At 39.2% G+C, this 18,951-nt stretch overlaps 1 protein-coding gene across 1 annotated transcript; it reads right to left on the bottom strand.

Annotated features, from left to right (window-relative positions):
- Positions 1–1,055: 1,055 nt before the first annotated feature.
- On the bottom strand, positions 1,056–17,047 carry Ost48 (dolichyl-diphosphooligosaccharide--protein glycosyltransferase non-catalytic subunit Ost48). Its single transcript, XM_076193113.1, has 11 exons — positions 16,942–17,047; positions 13,083–13,195; positions 12,750–12,886; positions 10,916–11,080; positions 8,554–8,647; positions 7,585–7,695; positions 6,337–6,455; positions 5,744–5,899; positions 5,450–5,599; positions 3,431–3,511; positions 1,056–3,128 (listed from the first exon to the last, which is right to left on the bottom strand). The coding sequence occupies exons 1-11, from the start codon at positions 16,947–16,949 to the stop codon at positions 2,973–2,975; spliced, it is 1,290 nt and encodes a 429-aa protein (XP_076049228.1). The 5' UTR covers positions 16,950–17,047; the 3' UTR covers positions 1,056–2,972.
- Positions 17,048–18,951: the final 1,904 nt, after the last annotated feature.

Here is an 18,951-nt window from a genome sequence, read left to right on the forward strand (position 1 = left end):
TGGATATCAGGGGGTCTGGCATGCAGCAGTGTTAATGGAGTAGTTGGGAAGGCTTATGGGAGGATCTTGATTGAGAGGATTAGGAGAGGAACAGAGGGAGTAATTGGTGAGGAACAGTGGGTTTAGGACAGGTAGGGGTTAAGTAGATCAGATTTTTGTGGTAAGACAGATATGTGAGAAAGCTATAGGAAAAGGTAAGTGTTTTTTGGGCTTTTATAGATTTGGAAAAGGCTTATTACAGGGTAGACAAGAAGGCACTGTGGGAGGTATTGCAGATATATGGGATAGGAGGAAAGCTTTTAGGAGCTGTCAAAAAATGGAGAGTGGTTTGAGGTAAAGGTGGGACTTTGTCAGGGATGTGTTGTCACCCTGGCTGTTCAATTTATACATGGATGGGGTGGTGCAAGAGGTAAATGCAAGGGTAGTGGGTCAGGGATTGGAGATGGTTAAAGAAAATGGAGAAAAGTGGGAGATAAGCTAGTTGTTGTTTGCAGACGACACTGTGCTTGTAGCAGGATCAGAGGAGGGATTGAGGAAGTTAGTGACAGCTGGGAAGGTGTGTGAAAGAAGGAAGTTAAAGATAAACGTGGGTAAAAGTAAGGTGATGAGATGTACAAGGGGAAAAAGTGGCAGCAGACTGGAAGCGAGTATTAGGGAGAGAGACTGAAGGAAGTGGATAGTTTTAGATACTTCACTTAATAGGCAACCCCCACTCTCCATCCATTTGCACATAAAAAAAGAGAAGACTGGGAGAAGTCCTTTCGGGCTGTGTCAAAATATCATTTGTACCTAACCACTCCCAACTTCAAAGCGCCCTCCCTTGCATCACAGTATGGGAGATGCCTCCTAGTAATTAATACATTGTAAGTCTTGGAGACAGAAGACCTTGCATTCAGTTACACTGTGGTTCTTCCCAGTTAATCTCTGGATTGACAGCCATGTCAAATTGTCCACAAGGATAGAAAAACTAGTAAACTACAGTCCATAACAACACTGCTACAAAACTGGTTTGTATAACTTAGATTTTAAATACAAAATAGGGATATAACACTTCATTATATTTATTACAATTTTATTTCTATCAAATAACAGGAATGTTGAAACATCACATCCAAATACTCAAACACTATTAATCTTAATAAGCTAACGGCAACACTTCCAACACTTTATTGTTAACGAAGAAAACTTTCTCTTGAAATCCTTAGAAAGGTACACAAATTTGTTTACATTTTCAATATTGGCACACTGTAAGGCTTTCATTGTGACAAAAGCCTGAGGACTTCATTTGGGACAGGCTACTCCTTTAGTAAAGATTTAACTGATCAAAACCACCAAAACAGCAGCACAGCTGAAAACAATGTTTGACACCACAAAACCCTTTCAGTGTGCCACAATATCAATAACTTAGATATTTACTTCTAATGAAAACCCATGGTTACAATTTTGTACAAAATTTGAGCTAGTTAACACACGTGCTGAGGGTGGTTGGGGGAACTTGGCAAGATCATGAAGTGTTCTTGTTTTTTGGATTTCAGAGAAAAGTTATAACTGAGCACATGACACTTTGCAACTTTTTCTCAGCCTTCCTGTGTAAAAGGACTAGTGGACTCGAAGTATGCCTAGATCTTTCTGAGTGAAAGAGGGGGGAGAGAGAGAGAAAAGGGGGGGAGGGTGATCCTTTACCTCCTCAATCCATCTCATTTAACTTGCTCCTACAACACACATGGGAATATGGGAGTGGCAATCTTACCCCATCACAGGAATACCAGAAAGAGGGTGTATGCTAGGGGTGGAATTTAAAAAAAAAAAAAAAAAAACTCGACATAGGCTAATAAAAGTTCAAAAGTTGCTCGGCTTTCTTCTACAAAAAGAGATTTGTCCCCAAACACAGAAGAATACTGCATGGCCCTGATCCTTAGGGGGAGCCATTGAGATCCCACAAGTACTGATGGTATGCTTGGGTAGGTAGCCAATACCCAAGTATGGGGAAGCTACCTGTGTCAATAAAATTGATATGAACAATTATTTGAACACTTCCTTTGGCTGTCTAAAATAACCTTGTACTAGAGTACTGGCTGTATAGCTGTGAAGTCAATTCTATAGGTTCTTTGACGACGCTGCTTTCACAAGAATGCAGAGGAATTTTTTAATGTTTACTATAATTCTACTGTTCATTCTCTCCTGTACATCTGGTAGAATACCCACATGTTTTTGAGGAGGCTCCTATGACAGAATGCCATAATCATGTTCCCATGCATGCCATAAAAAATTAAGGCATGCTTAGACTCAGCCAGTCCCAATACATGGGGGGAAAAGGCCATTAGTATGTATATTCATATATCTTTAACTGAAACTTTTGTTTCACTGCTTGAGAATACAACTAGTATTCATTGCCAGGCATATACCCCATAAAATCCATTATGAAAGATAGTTCTAAGTTATACAGCATGACTGACTGGACTTGACAAGAAAAACGTAAAAAATAAAGCATAAGCTGGATTTTAACCCAAAAATTTCATGGTTACATAATACTTGGTAAGCCTTTAAAATATGGCCACATAATCTCTGATATAATGCTCAAGTGGGGTGCATAAAGCAGAGGATAAACATATCAACTTGAGAAAGACTTGATAGCAAGGTTTATGCCAAAGTTGTATTCCATAGCATGATTCTATGTTCATAACTATGCAGCAGTTTTTCAGGACACTTCTGACGGATTTGGTGTTTAATTTCTTACAAATTGTATTTCCTTTAACTGGGACTGGGGGAGGGGAGACAAAGATGCAGAGCTCTTTTTGTTATAAGTAAAAAATGTAAAATGAAGCCACTCCCCAGCCAAGTTTCTTTTCACCTCCATGCACCTTTACTGTCTCATCACTTACAATCAAAGACCAATTCTTACTCTGGGCTAGTTGACCCCATGCAATGCTTAAAAAGAAAGAAAAAGAAAGAAATCTTTAATGTTACAGCCATTACTCTGCCTTAACTTTAGAACTATCTTTATGGTGAAGAAAAACTAATGAAAAGAAGAAGACTCCTGCCATCATCGAGAAGGCACTGGCATAGTATGGGTATGCACACTCGATAAATCGTTCATATTGGGTGTGGGTGAAAGGTCGCACAGACACCTGAAAAATATTTCACAATTAATATGCACCCACCGGTTTCTGGGCAATCTATTTGTAATGTCAACACATCATGAAGAGAACCTGGCAAGACCAAAATAAAGAGAAATCCTATTCAACACAGCTGTGTACTATTAAAACCCCCAGCAGCCTAAGCAATAACCTAAAATTTCCACATTTGATGTTATTCCATGATGTACTTGTTGCATTTGTGGACAAGGGCCTAAACTGAACAGAGTATAATATGCAAAATTAACATACAACTCCATACTTTTAATTACGTGAGAACCTAATAGAATACTTACTTGAGTAAAGCTAGAAAGACGTGTGAAGCCAACGCGATTATATTCCACTTTAAACTGGAAAACTCCATATACATCAGGGACCTGAAATGAAATATAAATCAGAATTCAGATGCATCAATTTGGTTATGTTAAATGTTTTGGTGTTGGAGGGATCTAAATGGCTCAATAGGAGACAAGCCAAATGTCTGGGAAAAATGAGAAGATTTAAATGAAGCAGCCTTGCTGGATGTGCTGTGTCTTGCGACACTGCCTCTGACCCAGGGCAGTGGACAAGATGCAGGGATGACCTGTCATCCAGGAGGTGCCAAGATAAGAGGGATGGTAAAGGGTAGAGGGGAGTGGAGTGTATTTAGGGATGGAATGGGTGGGAATGGTTTTTATACCTTTTCTTTTTTGGCTACCTCCCTTGTGAGGGGGAAAAAGCCTTTGGTATATGTATGTATGTAGATATCTGGTATGATCACAAAGAGAAGGTTGTACGAAAATGTGATTATGTCCACACGCTGTATGGAGCAAGACATGGAATTTGAAGGAGGCAGAAAGGATGAGGCTAAACATGTTTGAGATAAATTTTTATGGAATTCTGTAGATGTAATAAAGATGGATAGCATGAGAAATGTGGAAATGAGGTGGACAGCAGGGGTGGAATGAGCTGGTACATTGGGTGGAACAAAGAGTGCTGGGATGGTTTGGGCACACAAAAAGAATGAACAAGGAAACAAGTGGATGGGGTAAACTTGGAAGGGAAGACCAAGAATTAGGTGGATGGATGGGGTACGATATTTGATGCAAGAGGAATATTTGTTGAGCAATAAAGAAAGTACAAAAGATAGGAGTGAAGAGAGCGGTCATAAACAGACAAGTCAATGAGACAGCCTGAGGGGATGTCATTGTCCACTCCACAAGTGGATGGGGGTTGAGAGGCATAAAATGAAGAGAGGGACAAACTAGCTCTGTTAGGTCCTGCTGTACAATTGTGGAAGTGTTATGTCTTCCTGAACTGCCTTTGGCCTTTGCTGTGTGGCAGTGAACATGGATAATCCTTCATGATGGAAGGACAACACATGGGTTTTATTGACTGTGGAGTGGGTGTTGATGTTGATATGGTTTAACGTCACAGACTCCCTCCTATTGGAAGGCTAGGACAGTGCCCCTCACAGAGAACTTTGTAGTGTGGAATTTAATGGACTATACCCTTGGTTCAACTTCACTGGTAGAATGGGTATATGCTTTGACTCAGCCACATCCCTTATATTGTGGAAAAGGCATTTTGGTACATATATCATTCCAAATTACATATGTCATTCTTGGAATACAAAGCTTGCATGAAAGTATACATACATATACAAAAGGCTTTTTCCCCTGACAAGGGAGAGAAAGAAAAAAAAAAAAAAAAAAAAAAAAAAAAAAAAAAAAAAAAAAAAAAAAAAAAAAAAAAAAAAAATGGTAGCCAGCAAGTCCTCCCAACCTTCCACAGATCTTTAAGAAGAAAGGTTGGAGTGTTTTCTGTGATTGTTTCAAGATAAAATGCTAAGTGGTGAGGAAGGAAAGGGTGGTGGATGGGAGTGGAATGGGTGGTAATGAAATGGATGGGAGTGGGTATACGCCATTTGACTTTGGCTAACTCCCTGGTAAGAGGGAAAAAGCCCTCGAAAGATATTGATAGCTTTTAGATATTTTTAGACAGATTACATAGACACACCAACTACATCTTTGAAACACTTCACCTAAATAACATTCAGTCTCTTCCTTTCTATCTCTCATACGTTACCAAGAGTACAATTACTCCATACCTTTTCTTTGCATTAATCCCTAAATACTTATTTTTCACAATATTTTTTCAATCCACCTCAACATTAACATTAATTTCTTTATTAACTGCCAAGGCAACAACCAGATACTTAACATATTCCTCTTCAAGCCTCTCATTCTTCACCTTCCCTTCCATTGGCACATTAGTATGCAAATGGGCACTAAAACTTTCAGTATATCTAATCTTGTGAACACTGCAATCCTTACCTGGAATTCAACTGAAAATAAACCACTGTTGTCGGGGTTAAGTCCGAGTCTAACAAATGGATCAATGCGTACAAATTCCATCTGCATGTCATCTGTCTGGAATGGTAGCCAACGTCCATCTACAAGACGCTCAACCTTGATTTTATACACCTGGAAAGAGGAGAAAATACAACATCATTATACTTGGCTCATGTATCTGTATTCAAATAAAAAAAATTCCTGACAGTATCTTGGGTTTGTTATTTCATACTAGATGCACAATACATCATCTGAACATGAAGTCCTTTGTTTTACCACTTGTTCCTTGATGGTATATGACGGTGGAGGGGAATCTTCACCCTTCCTGTAGTGTTCCACAGACACAACTCTCAAGACACCTTCCTCATGGAACACCCAGCGGCTCAGGGCTTCTACCACCACCCCGTTACCTGAACGATCAAACTGCTGACCCTAAAAATATATAATGAATGTACCTGTAAAATCATGTTCACATCATCCATTTAACAACTGTCCAATACCTCAATGATTTCATCATCATAAATCTAAATGACCCTTATATAAAACTTCTAAACCTGTTTTATTAATCTTGAAGTAAGAATTTCAATAAGCATGTTTTCAATCTATTACACAATGTCATAGATTAACTATCTCCTATTCCTTGAACTTCCAACTACAAATAAGTTGAGGGATACCAATATTATTCCCAAAATATAATCAGACTTCAGCAAGGGAAAAAAAGGATATATAAGGTACCACAGGTCTCTAAGATGGTGGATGGATCGCATGAAAGATGGAAGTGGGAGACAGAAAAGGGGGAAGACAGTGAGGCATAAAGAAAGGAAAAGGACCAGAGTAAAAGAAGAAAGAACCAAAATTTGACTACATACTGTGGGAGTCTGCACAGAAGCCAAAATAAAAGCATCAGAGAAGAACTCCAGTGAGCCAGACACCACCACACGGGCATTGTTGCGAGCCTGAAGAGCTGCCACCAATAACATATTCTGTCCTGTGGGCAAATCAAACATGAAACCAGTCAAACAATGAAGTGAAGAGTAATTACCTTAAGTCTGCTAATCTTAAACAAAGAAATTCTACCTAATAATCAATATGCATACCTTTCAAAAACACTGCAGACTTTACTTACATGTCAAGCATTACTTCATATATAGCAGTGGTTTTAACTTGTTTTTGAGTTGAAACCTCTTGAGATCCCAAAAATCATGTGTTTGTGTTTTCTCTAATACGTTTGCAATGAATCCTATAGTTTGTTATGAGTCAGCACCCTATGACCCCTATCTAAATCATTTGTGTATGTGCGACCAAGGATGGATACCTGTATGTGATGATCCTGCAAGATGGACAGCAAAGCTGCCAATTTTCAAAACCCACCAACATCCCTGACCTCCATCTGGAGGTGCAGCCCTAAGTTGCTGGCAGTCTCTAGACTGGGCATAAGAACTCTCTTGATCAACTTCAACTGTATTTCTTACACTTTTCAGAAGTAGAGAGCTGACAACTGCTCTCCTCTCCCACTTTGAGCCATTGATAAAGAAACAGTCCCACATTGAAATAATAGATACCAGTCCAATATTTTTCTCCCCCCAGAGATCTGTGGGAGGTTTTGAGGTCTGTTCCTAGCCAATACGGGGCTGTAGGTTTTCCACTTAGTGAAATTTGAGGCAAGAATTGATTGACCGATTGTGTGTATGTCCAATAAACCTCCCATAGGTCGGCATAATAGGGGCACAGTCTATGCAGATTTACGAGACTTTCTAACTTATGGGTCATACCTCTGGTAATCCTATGTCTAGCCAAAATAAACTGTATTAAACCAATTACCTTGAATTCCTTTTGGTTGATGCCAAGTTTATAAATTCAACACCCTTTAGTGTGAATCATGACCTTAAATCTACGCAAACACAACATCATTTGGTGGCACTTCAAATGTAACTCTGTTTTGGCCTTGCCAACTTAAGAGTAATTCTGACTTATGGAATGCAGACTTATAGGGGGTTTAGTTAACATACAATGGCTTTCTCCTCCCTTTAAATGGGATGGCCAAATCACAGCACACCATGACTCTTAGTGGAAATGAAAGAAACATTTGTACACATTTTCCCATTGAGTGTTTATACCTGTGGCATGTGGGTATTCAGTTATACGTTGAGTAGGATCATGGCAGTAGGCAGTTGATGGAGCACGAAGCACTGGAAGCACGAGTGGATTATCTGGATCGGTTATCAACCCTGTTGGTGAAGAGGAACACATGTTACTATTTTTTTCTTAATCTCAGGCAGGAGGAATGTGCTGACCAAGAGGTGCCAATGTCTTGAGTTGAGAAGTTAAGTGGAGTCCTGAGAGTCATTGTTTGAGGTCAGTAAAGGTGTGTGGTCTTAAGTCCGGAGTTCTAACAGGTATCAATGCCAAGCCACCTTGCAGTGGGTGATGGGTGACAAGCTGGGAAGGGAGGTGGTGTCTGAGGCAAATCTCCTCATGCAGTGCCACCTACACAACTACAAAAGTAGGCCCCTCCAGCCCACAGAATCAAAATGGATCAGTTTCTCCACTGAACAGATATCATGCAGTGTCACTAATTCAACCACACAAGTGGATTTATTTCATGGTGGTAGAATAAAAGACTACATATGAAAATGTAAAGCCATGACCACCATTTTATTCCTGGCAAGAAGCAGGTGGTAACCAACCAGCATCATCTTAATTGTGTCCTTATAAGGCACATACAACAAAGCTCAAACACATTTCATACTTATTGAAACCTCTCCCATTTCAGCAACTCATGGATAGAGGGTCCCTGTCCCCCAAGTCACGTAGACAGGGACACAGATGGACACTTAACCACAAAGTGATGAAATGGAAGCGTCAAATGGGTTCTGTTGTGTATGAAGTGGGTCTGTGTTTTAGTATGTACACTACATATGCTTTGGGGAGGGAGGAATTCAATACTGGTCTCATGCAAGTCTTATTGGGTTAGGGGGCCACAATACTTCCCTTGCCATAGGCACTGGTAATCCACAATACACCACTGCTACAAGTCAAATGCAATTGGCAGAATAATGCTGAGCAAATGTTACAAAAAGAATTACCTGTTCCCCTGTATAGAAGAGGAGCACTCTGCTTGTGTCCAACCATAACTACAGAGTCGATCAAACCGTCGCTGGGTGCTGCTACAAGAGTGTGCTGCAAAAACAAACCATTCCATCTTTAAGTGGTAGCCAATACACAACACACACACATATACATACTCAACCTTCCATTTGATCTACTGGAGGAGGTAACCGTTGGAATTTGATTCATCTATAAGGATCCCCTCTCATCCATTCATATTAATTTACCGAACTCATAAAATCATCCCTTCAACTGTTAACATTTCCCTTGTCACGTTTCACGTTCCCCAATTCACACATATAGAATTTCCCCCCCCTTTCTTTTCCTGTTCTCATGCTCCATGTCATTTTCAATGAATCCAACCTGTGTTCTGCTTTCTGTCAAAAGTTGGAGGACCAAAGGTCATTGGCATTGACATATTTATGGCTAACCGGCGGGTGTCCACGAGACCGTCCCAAGGCTTGGGTTTCCTATGCCAAATCACACGCTTTTGCCGATTCCCCTCAGCGGTGCGGAAATATGCTGTATTAATCAGTGTGTAGACTTTTTCTATTTTTAAATTGTTACATGTATTTGTTAAGGTATGGTGTGGATCTAAGGAGACTTGCTTTTACATGAGCCTCCTGTCTATGGTTGTGTCCAGGCAAACATACAGTATCCCTGTCTAGAAATCAAAACTCTGGGTTCGACTGGCAATTCAAGGGGAATTGCTGGATCATTGTATCTTTTATTGTTTTATATGTCTGATATTTTTTGGTTAAGATGAGAGTCCCTGAAGTACTGTAATGGGTTCTAAATAGGTTTAAGATTAGTAAGTAAGGATTAGGAGAATTTTTGGGTTTTATTTAAAGCCATTAGGTGCCAGTCCATGCCCTAGAGGTTTTTGGCAACCCTGTCGTCATGTCAGACTATGTAAGGGCTGACCAGACGAGGGTCGAGGCTTTTTTCCACTTCTTTTCCTGAAGAGGAAGCTGTCACCTTCCATAAGTTTAAGGTAACCCTTAAAGTGTGTTCTCATTACCTTTTTGTTTGTACTCCAGTGAGCATGTGGTGAAAGGACTTTTTATCTTAAAACTTTGGAGTGTTTTTATTTCGGTTTAGCAAATTTAGCATCAGTAGTTTTTAATCCGCTTCAATAATTTTTATCTTGTATTTTAACTGTACTTGTGATTAGTAACTTCTCTACACTTACAACTCCGTTGTGTGTTTTTGAAAGGCCATAAGTTGTTAAATTTATAGTTTAATAAATCTTTATAAATGTTTTATCAAGTTTTTCTGTCATTAAATCATTCGTAGCTGGATTATTGTCTCTTGAAAATGCAACAAGTTCTTACTCACTGCCTAAAAGTGATGATTTAATAAAGCCACACATATATATCAACAATACTCTCATACCACACTCACATACACCCAAGATTCTTGGCATAACATACAATACATCCAAGTCATTCAAACAACACATCTCAAACATTTATGCACACCTAGACTTAATGTACTTAAATCAATTGCAGGAACAACATTTGGACAAAAAGAAACAAATACTACAGCATACAATGCATATGCTGTGATGATTTGTGCAAGCCCTGCAAGGGCCCCTTATCTCACTAAGACAAACCACAACACCCTACAGACCATAAAAAACAAAACCCTGAAGACTACCCAAATACAACACCTACAGACCATTTACACTATGGAGAAAAAGTCCTCAAATTTGAGGATCACCTTGACATGAGAGGCATACAAACACTTGCCATAGCCTCCACAAACAACACTTGCTACACTACATAAGCCGAACATCCACACACACCAAGAAACATCAAAACAACACCCAAATATCTATACCACAAACATTCTCATCTCTTCCTCCACAACCAGCAGCCTCCAGAAACATATGCACAATCACATCACTCACTGCTCCATCAACAAACTGAAAGACAATACATGGCTGTATACTAGACACCCTGATATCCATCCCTCTGAATCCTCTCTCCCTCAAAAGGACAGAGTCCACCTGGCCAGACTGCGATGCGGCCACCATCCAGCTCTTTAAGCCACCAGAAGAGGCTGGATGACAGCATTGCAGACAACTGCCCAGGATGTAACACTTCACCGAATACTATACAACACATTATGGAAGACTGTATTGTACACAATCATGCACACCAACAACACAATATACATGCATACATATGCCCAAGGCCTTTTCCCCCTTACACAATATACACTCTACATAGGATTTGTGGGAAAACCCTATTCCAGCCATGGCATTCCTCTGGGAGATGGGACTGTTTGGCCAAACACTCTAGGAAACGACAACAACAACAACATATATGCACTTACCAAACCAGAGTCAGCAGCATCGTAGTGCAAATGATCAATGACTGCTGCCCCTTCTTCATCCATTTCTACTCCAACTTCTGTTGCCAAATCCCGAATCAAGTCGGTTGCTTCAGAAGACCCTGCCACCAACACATTGCCACCACCGTCAACGAATTCTGTAATGGCCTGCAAGTCATATTTCTATTAGTAGTCACAATTTTTTGAGAGAAAAGTGGGCCAAGTACCTATGTATGTATGTGTATGTAATATATACCGCATATTTCCGTGTATAAGACGACCTTTGTATAAGACGAGGTACAAAATTAGAGCAAATTTTTATGAATTTATCTCATATCGGTAGTATAAGATAACTGCTACCGTACAAAAAGAATTGTTTTGATTACGTTTATCAGCTGTTTTTTCCGCTTTTTCTCTTTTCTTTCTCATTACTTAACTGTATCCTTATACCAGATAAATTACTTACTGTATCCTTATAAATTCAAAATAAATGAAATAACAAAGCAAATCATGTATCATGATTTTCTGAGAACACACGTCAACTAACAAAAATTATTTGTTTACGTTCCTGGTTCGACGTAGCTCACTCCACCGCACACAACGGTTGGTACACCACAATCTCGCGTTTATCAGCTGCTTGCCCATATCAATCATGGATGATGATTAGAAATTAAGTTTTGTAATTTTTAAATTTTCTATGTTTTAAATGCAACTACTGTAATATATTTTTTTATTGATAAACATTTTATGTACTATAATCCAAAATTGTTATTTTCAGTCTTAAAAATTACTGAAAAGTTAGCGAAAGAAAAAGGTTGCTAGAACGCGACCAGTGCTCGATGTTTACATTTTTTTCAGCTGTGTTAAATGTGTTTCCATAGAGTAGTTTAAAGTACCATAATTTTTAGAATTATACCTCGAATTTATTAACAATTGCCATTTACTATAAAGATATGCCAATAATATATAAGGTAAATATGGTTTAATTACCTTTATTACCAGTTCTTATCATAATGTGAATCATTTCCTGTGTATTGGTGGTTATCGGCAGGCTAGCCTACCAAGTCATCTCACATAGAATTCAAGGTCTGATCTTTACAATGGTAGTATAAGATGATCCCCAATTTTAAGGGGTTAATTTTTGGATTTTAGGGTCGTCTTATACGTGGAAATCTACGGTATATATATATATATATTTCAACAACTGCAATGCACTTTAATTCTAAGCCATCAACATTGAGAGACCCAATGGAGGCCACAACCAATATATATATATATAATATATATATATATGTAATATATATATATATATTTATGTATATATGTATACTGCTTCTGACAGAGGCAGAGCAGGGATGGCAAGGAGTTAAGATAAAAGAGAAAACAAATGGGTGTGGGATGTTATAATCAATACTTTTGTATATCTTGCAAAATTTGTTTTCTTGACAGTTGGGAACCATACAGTGGAAATGTAGTCAAGTGTAGTTCTCAACTGTCCAGACTGACTGCAATTGTTTCCTTCAGCCAACCAATGCTAATACTTGTTACTGATCTTAATATATTTATTTTCCTACAAGACTTGATACTGATACATGCATGGCTAAAACCTTTTCTCTCTTAAATAGGGGTTTCAATAACACAAAATGTAACCTTTTCTTCGATTATGCAGCCCCCAAAAAATGCAACCCTTGCATAAATAAAGAGGTAAACATTTTTGAAACTCTCCAATTGAAGCCTCTCATTCTTCACACGTTGGACCTACAGCATGCAAATGAAGTGTACAAAATATGCTGGTAAAGTAGTCCACTCAATGCTAAAACTGCTTTTCTACTCATACCTGTACACTCAGGGCTCCACCAAACTCATCAACTGCTGGGGCTAGAATGACGAGATTATTGAAGAGGAATTCCCCATAGCGGGAGAGCTGTAAGGAGGGATCATCTGCTGCCTTCACCGTCACTTCATGACCTCTCTCTATGGAAAAAAAAAGTGTCCAATAATATACGGTACAAAAATAATACACAAAACTACTGCTGAATTAAATATTCATCCCCTAGATTTCCATTTATGTCCAAGACATCTCCAATAATAACTTGAAGAGAGAAAGAGATAAATACTAGTCTGAAATGACAACCACAATCACAATAACTACTGTCATAAATTACAGTACCTTGAAGAGACTTAAGAAATATGGAGTGAGTTTCCCTTGTAGCTAGGTTGTCCACCAGCACAAGTGTGTTCACTGCTAGTGCTGCCTGCACGCACACCACCAAAGCTGCAAACCTGGGAAGAATAGAGAAAAATAAAATCAATATCAAAATTATTTGATTATCCATAGGAAGTCCTAATATTACAAATAAATGTAAACACTACATGCACAGCACAAACAATTTGGAAGCAATTCCAAGGAGATCCTAGTGTGTTGCAAATAAAGAACAGGGGAATGTTTGTTGAAGGCAATAAAGTTTTTACATAGGTACTACAGCATACTAACAGCTAGGAATAGAAAGAGGGAACAGAAAGGTTGAATGAGCTGGGGTAAATGTAGGGCTGTGTTTGGGTTGCGTGATGATGCCATGGGTGAACATGTAAAAAAGCCCAATCACCCTACTAGGTGACATATACCTTATGTTTGATTAGGTTAGGGCTGGTTAGGGTATGAAAAAAAAACAAAATAAATAAAATACATACATATACCAAAGGTTTCCCCCCCTACACGGGGGGTAGCCAAAAAGAAAAAGGCATAGAAACCACTCTCACCCATTCCATTTCCTATATATTCCACCTGGATTCCACCTCCTGGATGACGGGTCATCCCTGCATCCTGTCCACTGCCCTGGGTCAGAAGCAGTGTTGCAAGACACAGCACATCCACAGCTAGGCCACTTCATAAATTCGGTGACCCCCTCTCCGTCCCCCCATGCAGAAAAGGAGAACAGGGGGAGAAATCCTTTCGGGCTGCATCAAATTTTTTTCTCATACAAACTTTCTCACCCGCCATCCCCCACCCACTCCCCCTCATGCATCACAGCATCATCTATACAGAGCCCCTCTCCATTCACACCCTATCTTCTGTCATCTCCCATCCTTCCTCTACAGACATTCCTCTTTTGTAATGCCCCTTTCACCCCATCCATTCATCTCATCCTAGGACTCTCCCTCATATTCACTCCTTCCACCTCTGCCTTCTACACCTCTTTTATTAATCTTTCTTCACTCATTCTTTCCATGTGTCCAAACCATCCCAATACTCTTTCATCAACCCTATCTCCCAGTTCCCTTTCCACCCCTGTTCTCCTCCTCACCTCTCACTCTATCCAGCCTAGTAACCCCTATCATACTTCTCACACTTCATCTCAAACACATTCAAACTCCTCCTCTCTTCCATGTTTGTGCCCCGTATATTGTTGTTGACACAATCACTCCTTCATATAACCTACTCTTAGCATCCATTCCCAGATGTCTATTTCTCATTACACTTTTCAATCCACCAAGGCATTTACTCACTTCTCTCAATCTACATTCTACCTCCACCCCCACTCCTCCCTTTCCTGCCACATTCGCACCCAAGTATCTAAAATTATCCACTTCCTCCAGTCTTTCACCCTTAATGCTCACTTCCAGCCTGCTGTCACTCTCTCCCCTTGTACATCTCATCACCTTACTCCTACCCACATCTATCTTCAGCTTCCTTCCTTCACACACCTTCCCAAACTGTCACCAACTTCCTCAATCCCTCCTCCAATCCTGCCACAAGCGCAGTGTTGTCAGCAAACAACAACTGGCTCACCTCCCACTTCTCCAACCCCTGACCCACCACCCTTGCATTCACCTCTTGCACCACCCCATCCATGTAAAGATTGAACAGCCAGAGCGACATAACATCCCTGACAAAGTCCCACCTTTACCTCAAACCATTCACTCTCTCCATTTCTAATCCTAACACAAGCTCTACCACTCCCATAAAAACTCTCGACTGCTCCCAACAGCCCTCCTCCTATCCCACACATCCTCAGCACCCCCTCCCCTCCACCCTGTTGTAAGCCCTTTCCAGATCCATAAAAACCTAAATACATCCTCATCCCTTCCTATAGCTTTCTCACATATATGTCTCACCACAAAAATCTGATCTACACAATCCCTACCTGTCCTAAACCCACACTGTTCCTCACCAATTACTCCCTCTGTTCCTCTCCTAAATAAATAAAATAAAAAAATAAATATAAAAAATAAATAAAAATATGAGTCCTTGGCTTATGAGGGTCTCAAATTGTCATTTTGTGGTCATGACACTGGCAGAGCTCATCTCTCTCCATTCCCCTTTCCTGATATTTTCCCCTTCAGGAAAGGAAAAAAAAAAAAAATCAATTGTGATTTATGTATATTGTATTATCCAAATAATTCAGTTCCATCAGTGTTCTGTACCTATACTGTTTTTTCTGTATTATGACATTGTAAGAAATGACAAACATTATATTTTGATGTGATATGCAATATAATTAAAATGGGATATGTAAAAGCACAAAAACTAGAAGTGATACAGCAGCTGTTTACAATTTTGAATTCACCACACTGAAATAAGCAAAAAACACCTATTCACATCTTTGCTTCAGATAATAACAAAAGATTTTTTTTTTTTTATTAATGCCTGTGCCATTTCTGTATCAAACTTATTCAACATCTTCACAGATATTGCCATAAGAGGACACAGTTACAAAATAGCCAAACCTCATTCTTCCATAGAATGTACATACATATACCAAGGCTTTTTCCCCCTTACTAGGGAGGTAGCCAAAAAGGAAAAGGCATAAAATCATTCCCACCCATTCCATCCCTGAATACACTCCACACCCCTCCACCCTCCCTCCCATCTTAGCACCTCCTAGATGACGGGCCATCCCTGCACCCTGTCCACTGCCCTGGGTCAGAAGCAGTGTCGCAAGACACAGCACATCCACAGCAAGGCCGCTTCATTAAATCGGCGACCCCCCTCTCCGTCCCCCCATATAAAGGAGAGGACGGGGAGAAATCGGGCTGTGTCAAAATTTTGCTCACACACACTACCTCACCCCCCATCCCCCTGTCCATTCCACCTCATGCATCACAACATCCTCCATATACAACCATTCTCCATTCACCCGTCTTCTGTCCTCTCCCGTCCTTCCTCAACAGACATTCCCCTCTTCCCCAATAGAATGTAGGCAAAGATATTAGCCTAGGTGTACTGACCACAAACTTTTTCCCAGATAGAGTTGTCAGTGCTAAAAACAATGCAGCATTTAAACAAGGTCTTCAATCTCTTGAAGAGGTCTCCTACAATGATAAATGATATATTTGCCAAATATTTGATTACTGACACACATGCATGTCACTTTCTTACCAACATGTGCAATTCAGCTATTTATTGTATGATCAATTATCAATTTACTATTATCTGCAGTGATAATCAGTATATCTCAACTTACAACTAGCTGCATATGGCCCTCAATTCTGGCGATACAACAGGCTTTTCTTCATTTTATTTGTGACATTATATGGACTGGCATGCCAGTGTGTGCGAGCTGTCTATTTATGTGATGTTGTCGGAAACACGAGGAGAGTTAACCAAGTGAATTACAATGTTAACAAAACAAAATAAATATATGGCTGCAGTGATGATTATTAAACCCAAACAAACCTATAAAGATTGTTAACATATGATGATAATGCTGGCCTACAAAATGGATGTATGGGTTTGACAATGCACATCTTACTATTTGTCATAATATTCACATTAATAATAGTATGCGTCCTAAGCAATTCAATACCTATTCTAAATATGGATTTAGTGGGCTTATTTCACCTAGGAGAATATTTGTTTGCATCTCTTTGATTCTCTACCACGTCTATCATATACAACTTAGAATGACAGTGTTCTATTCTTCTAGACTTATTAACTACTTATGCTCACTTAAAAGTAATGAATCACATTATTACAGTAACAAAGATATTCCCATTATGAGCAACACTATTTCATTCTGCTGTCTTACCGTAACATTTTAACTGTCAAAATTCCCAACAGTCCCTAAGCCCGAATTCGCCGGGATGAACAAACCGACAGTGGAGGTGGTTGGGAGGCAGTGATAAGCGTCTTAGTGGCATATGATGGGATATTTTAACTTTTTTTTTTCCATCTGTGGAATATTAAAGTATAACCTTCCACTAAATAATATTTGTATTCAATATTGAATATATTTTATATTGATATCACAATAGGGTATGATTTATAAATTAGCCATATTACCTATTAGTGAACGTGTCTCCAGTTCTTTAAAAAAAATTGACACAATCTATACAGCACGATGTTTAATATACATAAGCATAATATGTTCCTTCTGTTTTCAAATGACCAAATGCATTAAATAGTTTTATTATTGAATGGAACTAAAGGGCCTGTGGCATATAGCATTTAGTTCCCCGTAACCCTCCACGAATACTTGTTTATATGTTGGTGGCTGCAGCTGATTGGCTAAGACTACCTGACTATACTGACATTTTTTTTACTTCTCACACATAAATATATAGATAAGACTATAGTTTGAGCTCTATTTTTTCTTTTTTTTAATATAAAATTAATCAAAGTTCACTAGATTCAAAAGGCACGATTTTGTATGCATACAAATTTTCTCTCTCCCAGACAGTAAAGCTGAAGTTAGCGAACGCCATATTGCTTTTACAGGAACGCTGGCAATCACCAATTTAGTGTGTACAAGAATCTATGTATCCTAATTTTGGAGGGCATTGATGTATTTTGACTTTTATATTTTCACTGCCTTAATTTTAGTGCTATTTACAGCTTCATGTTCGTTTGTGGCATATCCTTGATAGAAATATCTACATTTCTGAAAGTATTTAAATTGTGTGATGTTTTATTCCCAAATGCATGATTATTAGTCGCGGTATATAATATTCACTAAGTTTCGTTCCAGATTTATGTTGTTTCTTCTTGATATACAGAATATTTCATAATATTTGTCAGTTATTATCTGTATGCTTATTTGTGATTATGAGTAGATTTGCATATTTCTGTTCATTTAAAAATTCTGGCATTGGGACCAAAACGCTGATACAATTTTTTTCGCTAGCCATGGAATACGTTTTCTACCATTAAATTAGTATTAATACCTCATTTTCTTATAATTCTGTGGTTTCTGAGAACGATGATGATGGTACTACTATTACTACTACTACTACTACTTTTTTTTAAATCTATACGACCTCCATGCTCGTGAAACTGTGCGGTGGAAGCAGCATGATCTGTCTCCCACAGACACAGTTCATTGGCCCCTCTCCCGCCAATGACTGTGGTTGACGACCCTTTTATTTATCTATTTATTTTTAATAATGCATAATACAAAAGTTCATTTATCCTACTGTCAACCACCGTCTGCTCAAAATCTAGGTTTTGTATATGTGCTGATTTGGGCGGTTGCGACCTGGTACCTCTCAGGCATAGGAGGGCTGATCATAGGAGTGAGAATGACAGTCTACATCTCATCCACGAAACAATGCTGCTTTTTGGTTGTTGTTTCTTTTCAGCCATCACCTCTGCCAGCCGAACGTAGAATACCTTTGCTCTAGGACCCATCCCACCTGAAGTCGTAAAGGTTATAGGAGTGAATGAGCCCTGGTCTACATTCTGTATACGATCTTCGTACATACTGATCTTCTCATACTCGTTCCGGGAGTGCGATGCCTCAATAGTTAGGTTATTATAACAGGGGGCCATCGGATCAAATATTCACATGTCAAAGAAAGCCAATTGTCCCCGTGTCCAGAATCCTCTTGCGCTGACATCCACTCTTGCTTCATTTGATGTGTTGGACGTGCGGTATCTGAAGTTCTCCCCTCCTAATGGGAGTAATGCTGGTTAGATAGTCACATCCTTGCACACCTCCTGAAGCATTTGGGCAGTGAGATCTCTTACCTCATCATGTCGCATGCAAACGAATCCATCCTGCTTGCATATCATCGCATGGTCTGGAGTAAATTGTACACCA

Source organism: Oratosquilla oratoria, chromosome 11 (assembly GCF_046742065.1).
Source record: "Oratosquilla oratoria isolate Oo_2021 chromosome 11, ASM4674206v1, whole genome shotgun sequence".
Taxonomy (NCBI): domain Eukaryota; kingdom Metazoa; phylum Arthropoda; class Malacostraca; order Stomatopoda; family Squillidae; genus Oratosquilla; species Oratosquilla oratoria.

Bases quoted from the DNA above. Each gene is read 5' to 3' on its own strand.
- Ost48 (XM_076193113.1), bottom strand. The intron at 12,887-13,082 runs GTACTGTAATTT...TTTTTTCCATAG, and splicing joins ATTTCTTAAGTCTCTTCAAG to AGAGAGGTCATGAAGTGACG. The intron at 3,512-5,449 runs GTAAGGATTGCA...ATTTCATTTCAG, and splicing joins TATTTTCAGTTGAATTCCAG to GTCCCTGATGTATATGGAGT.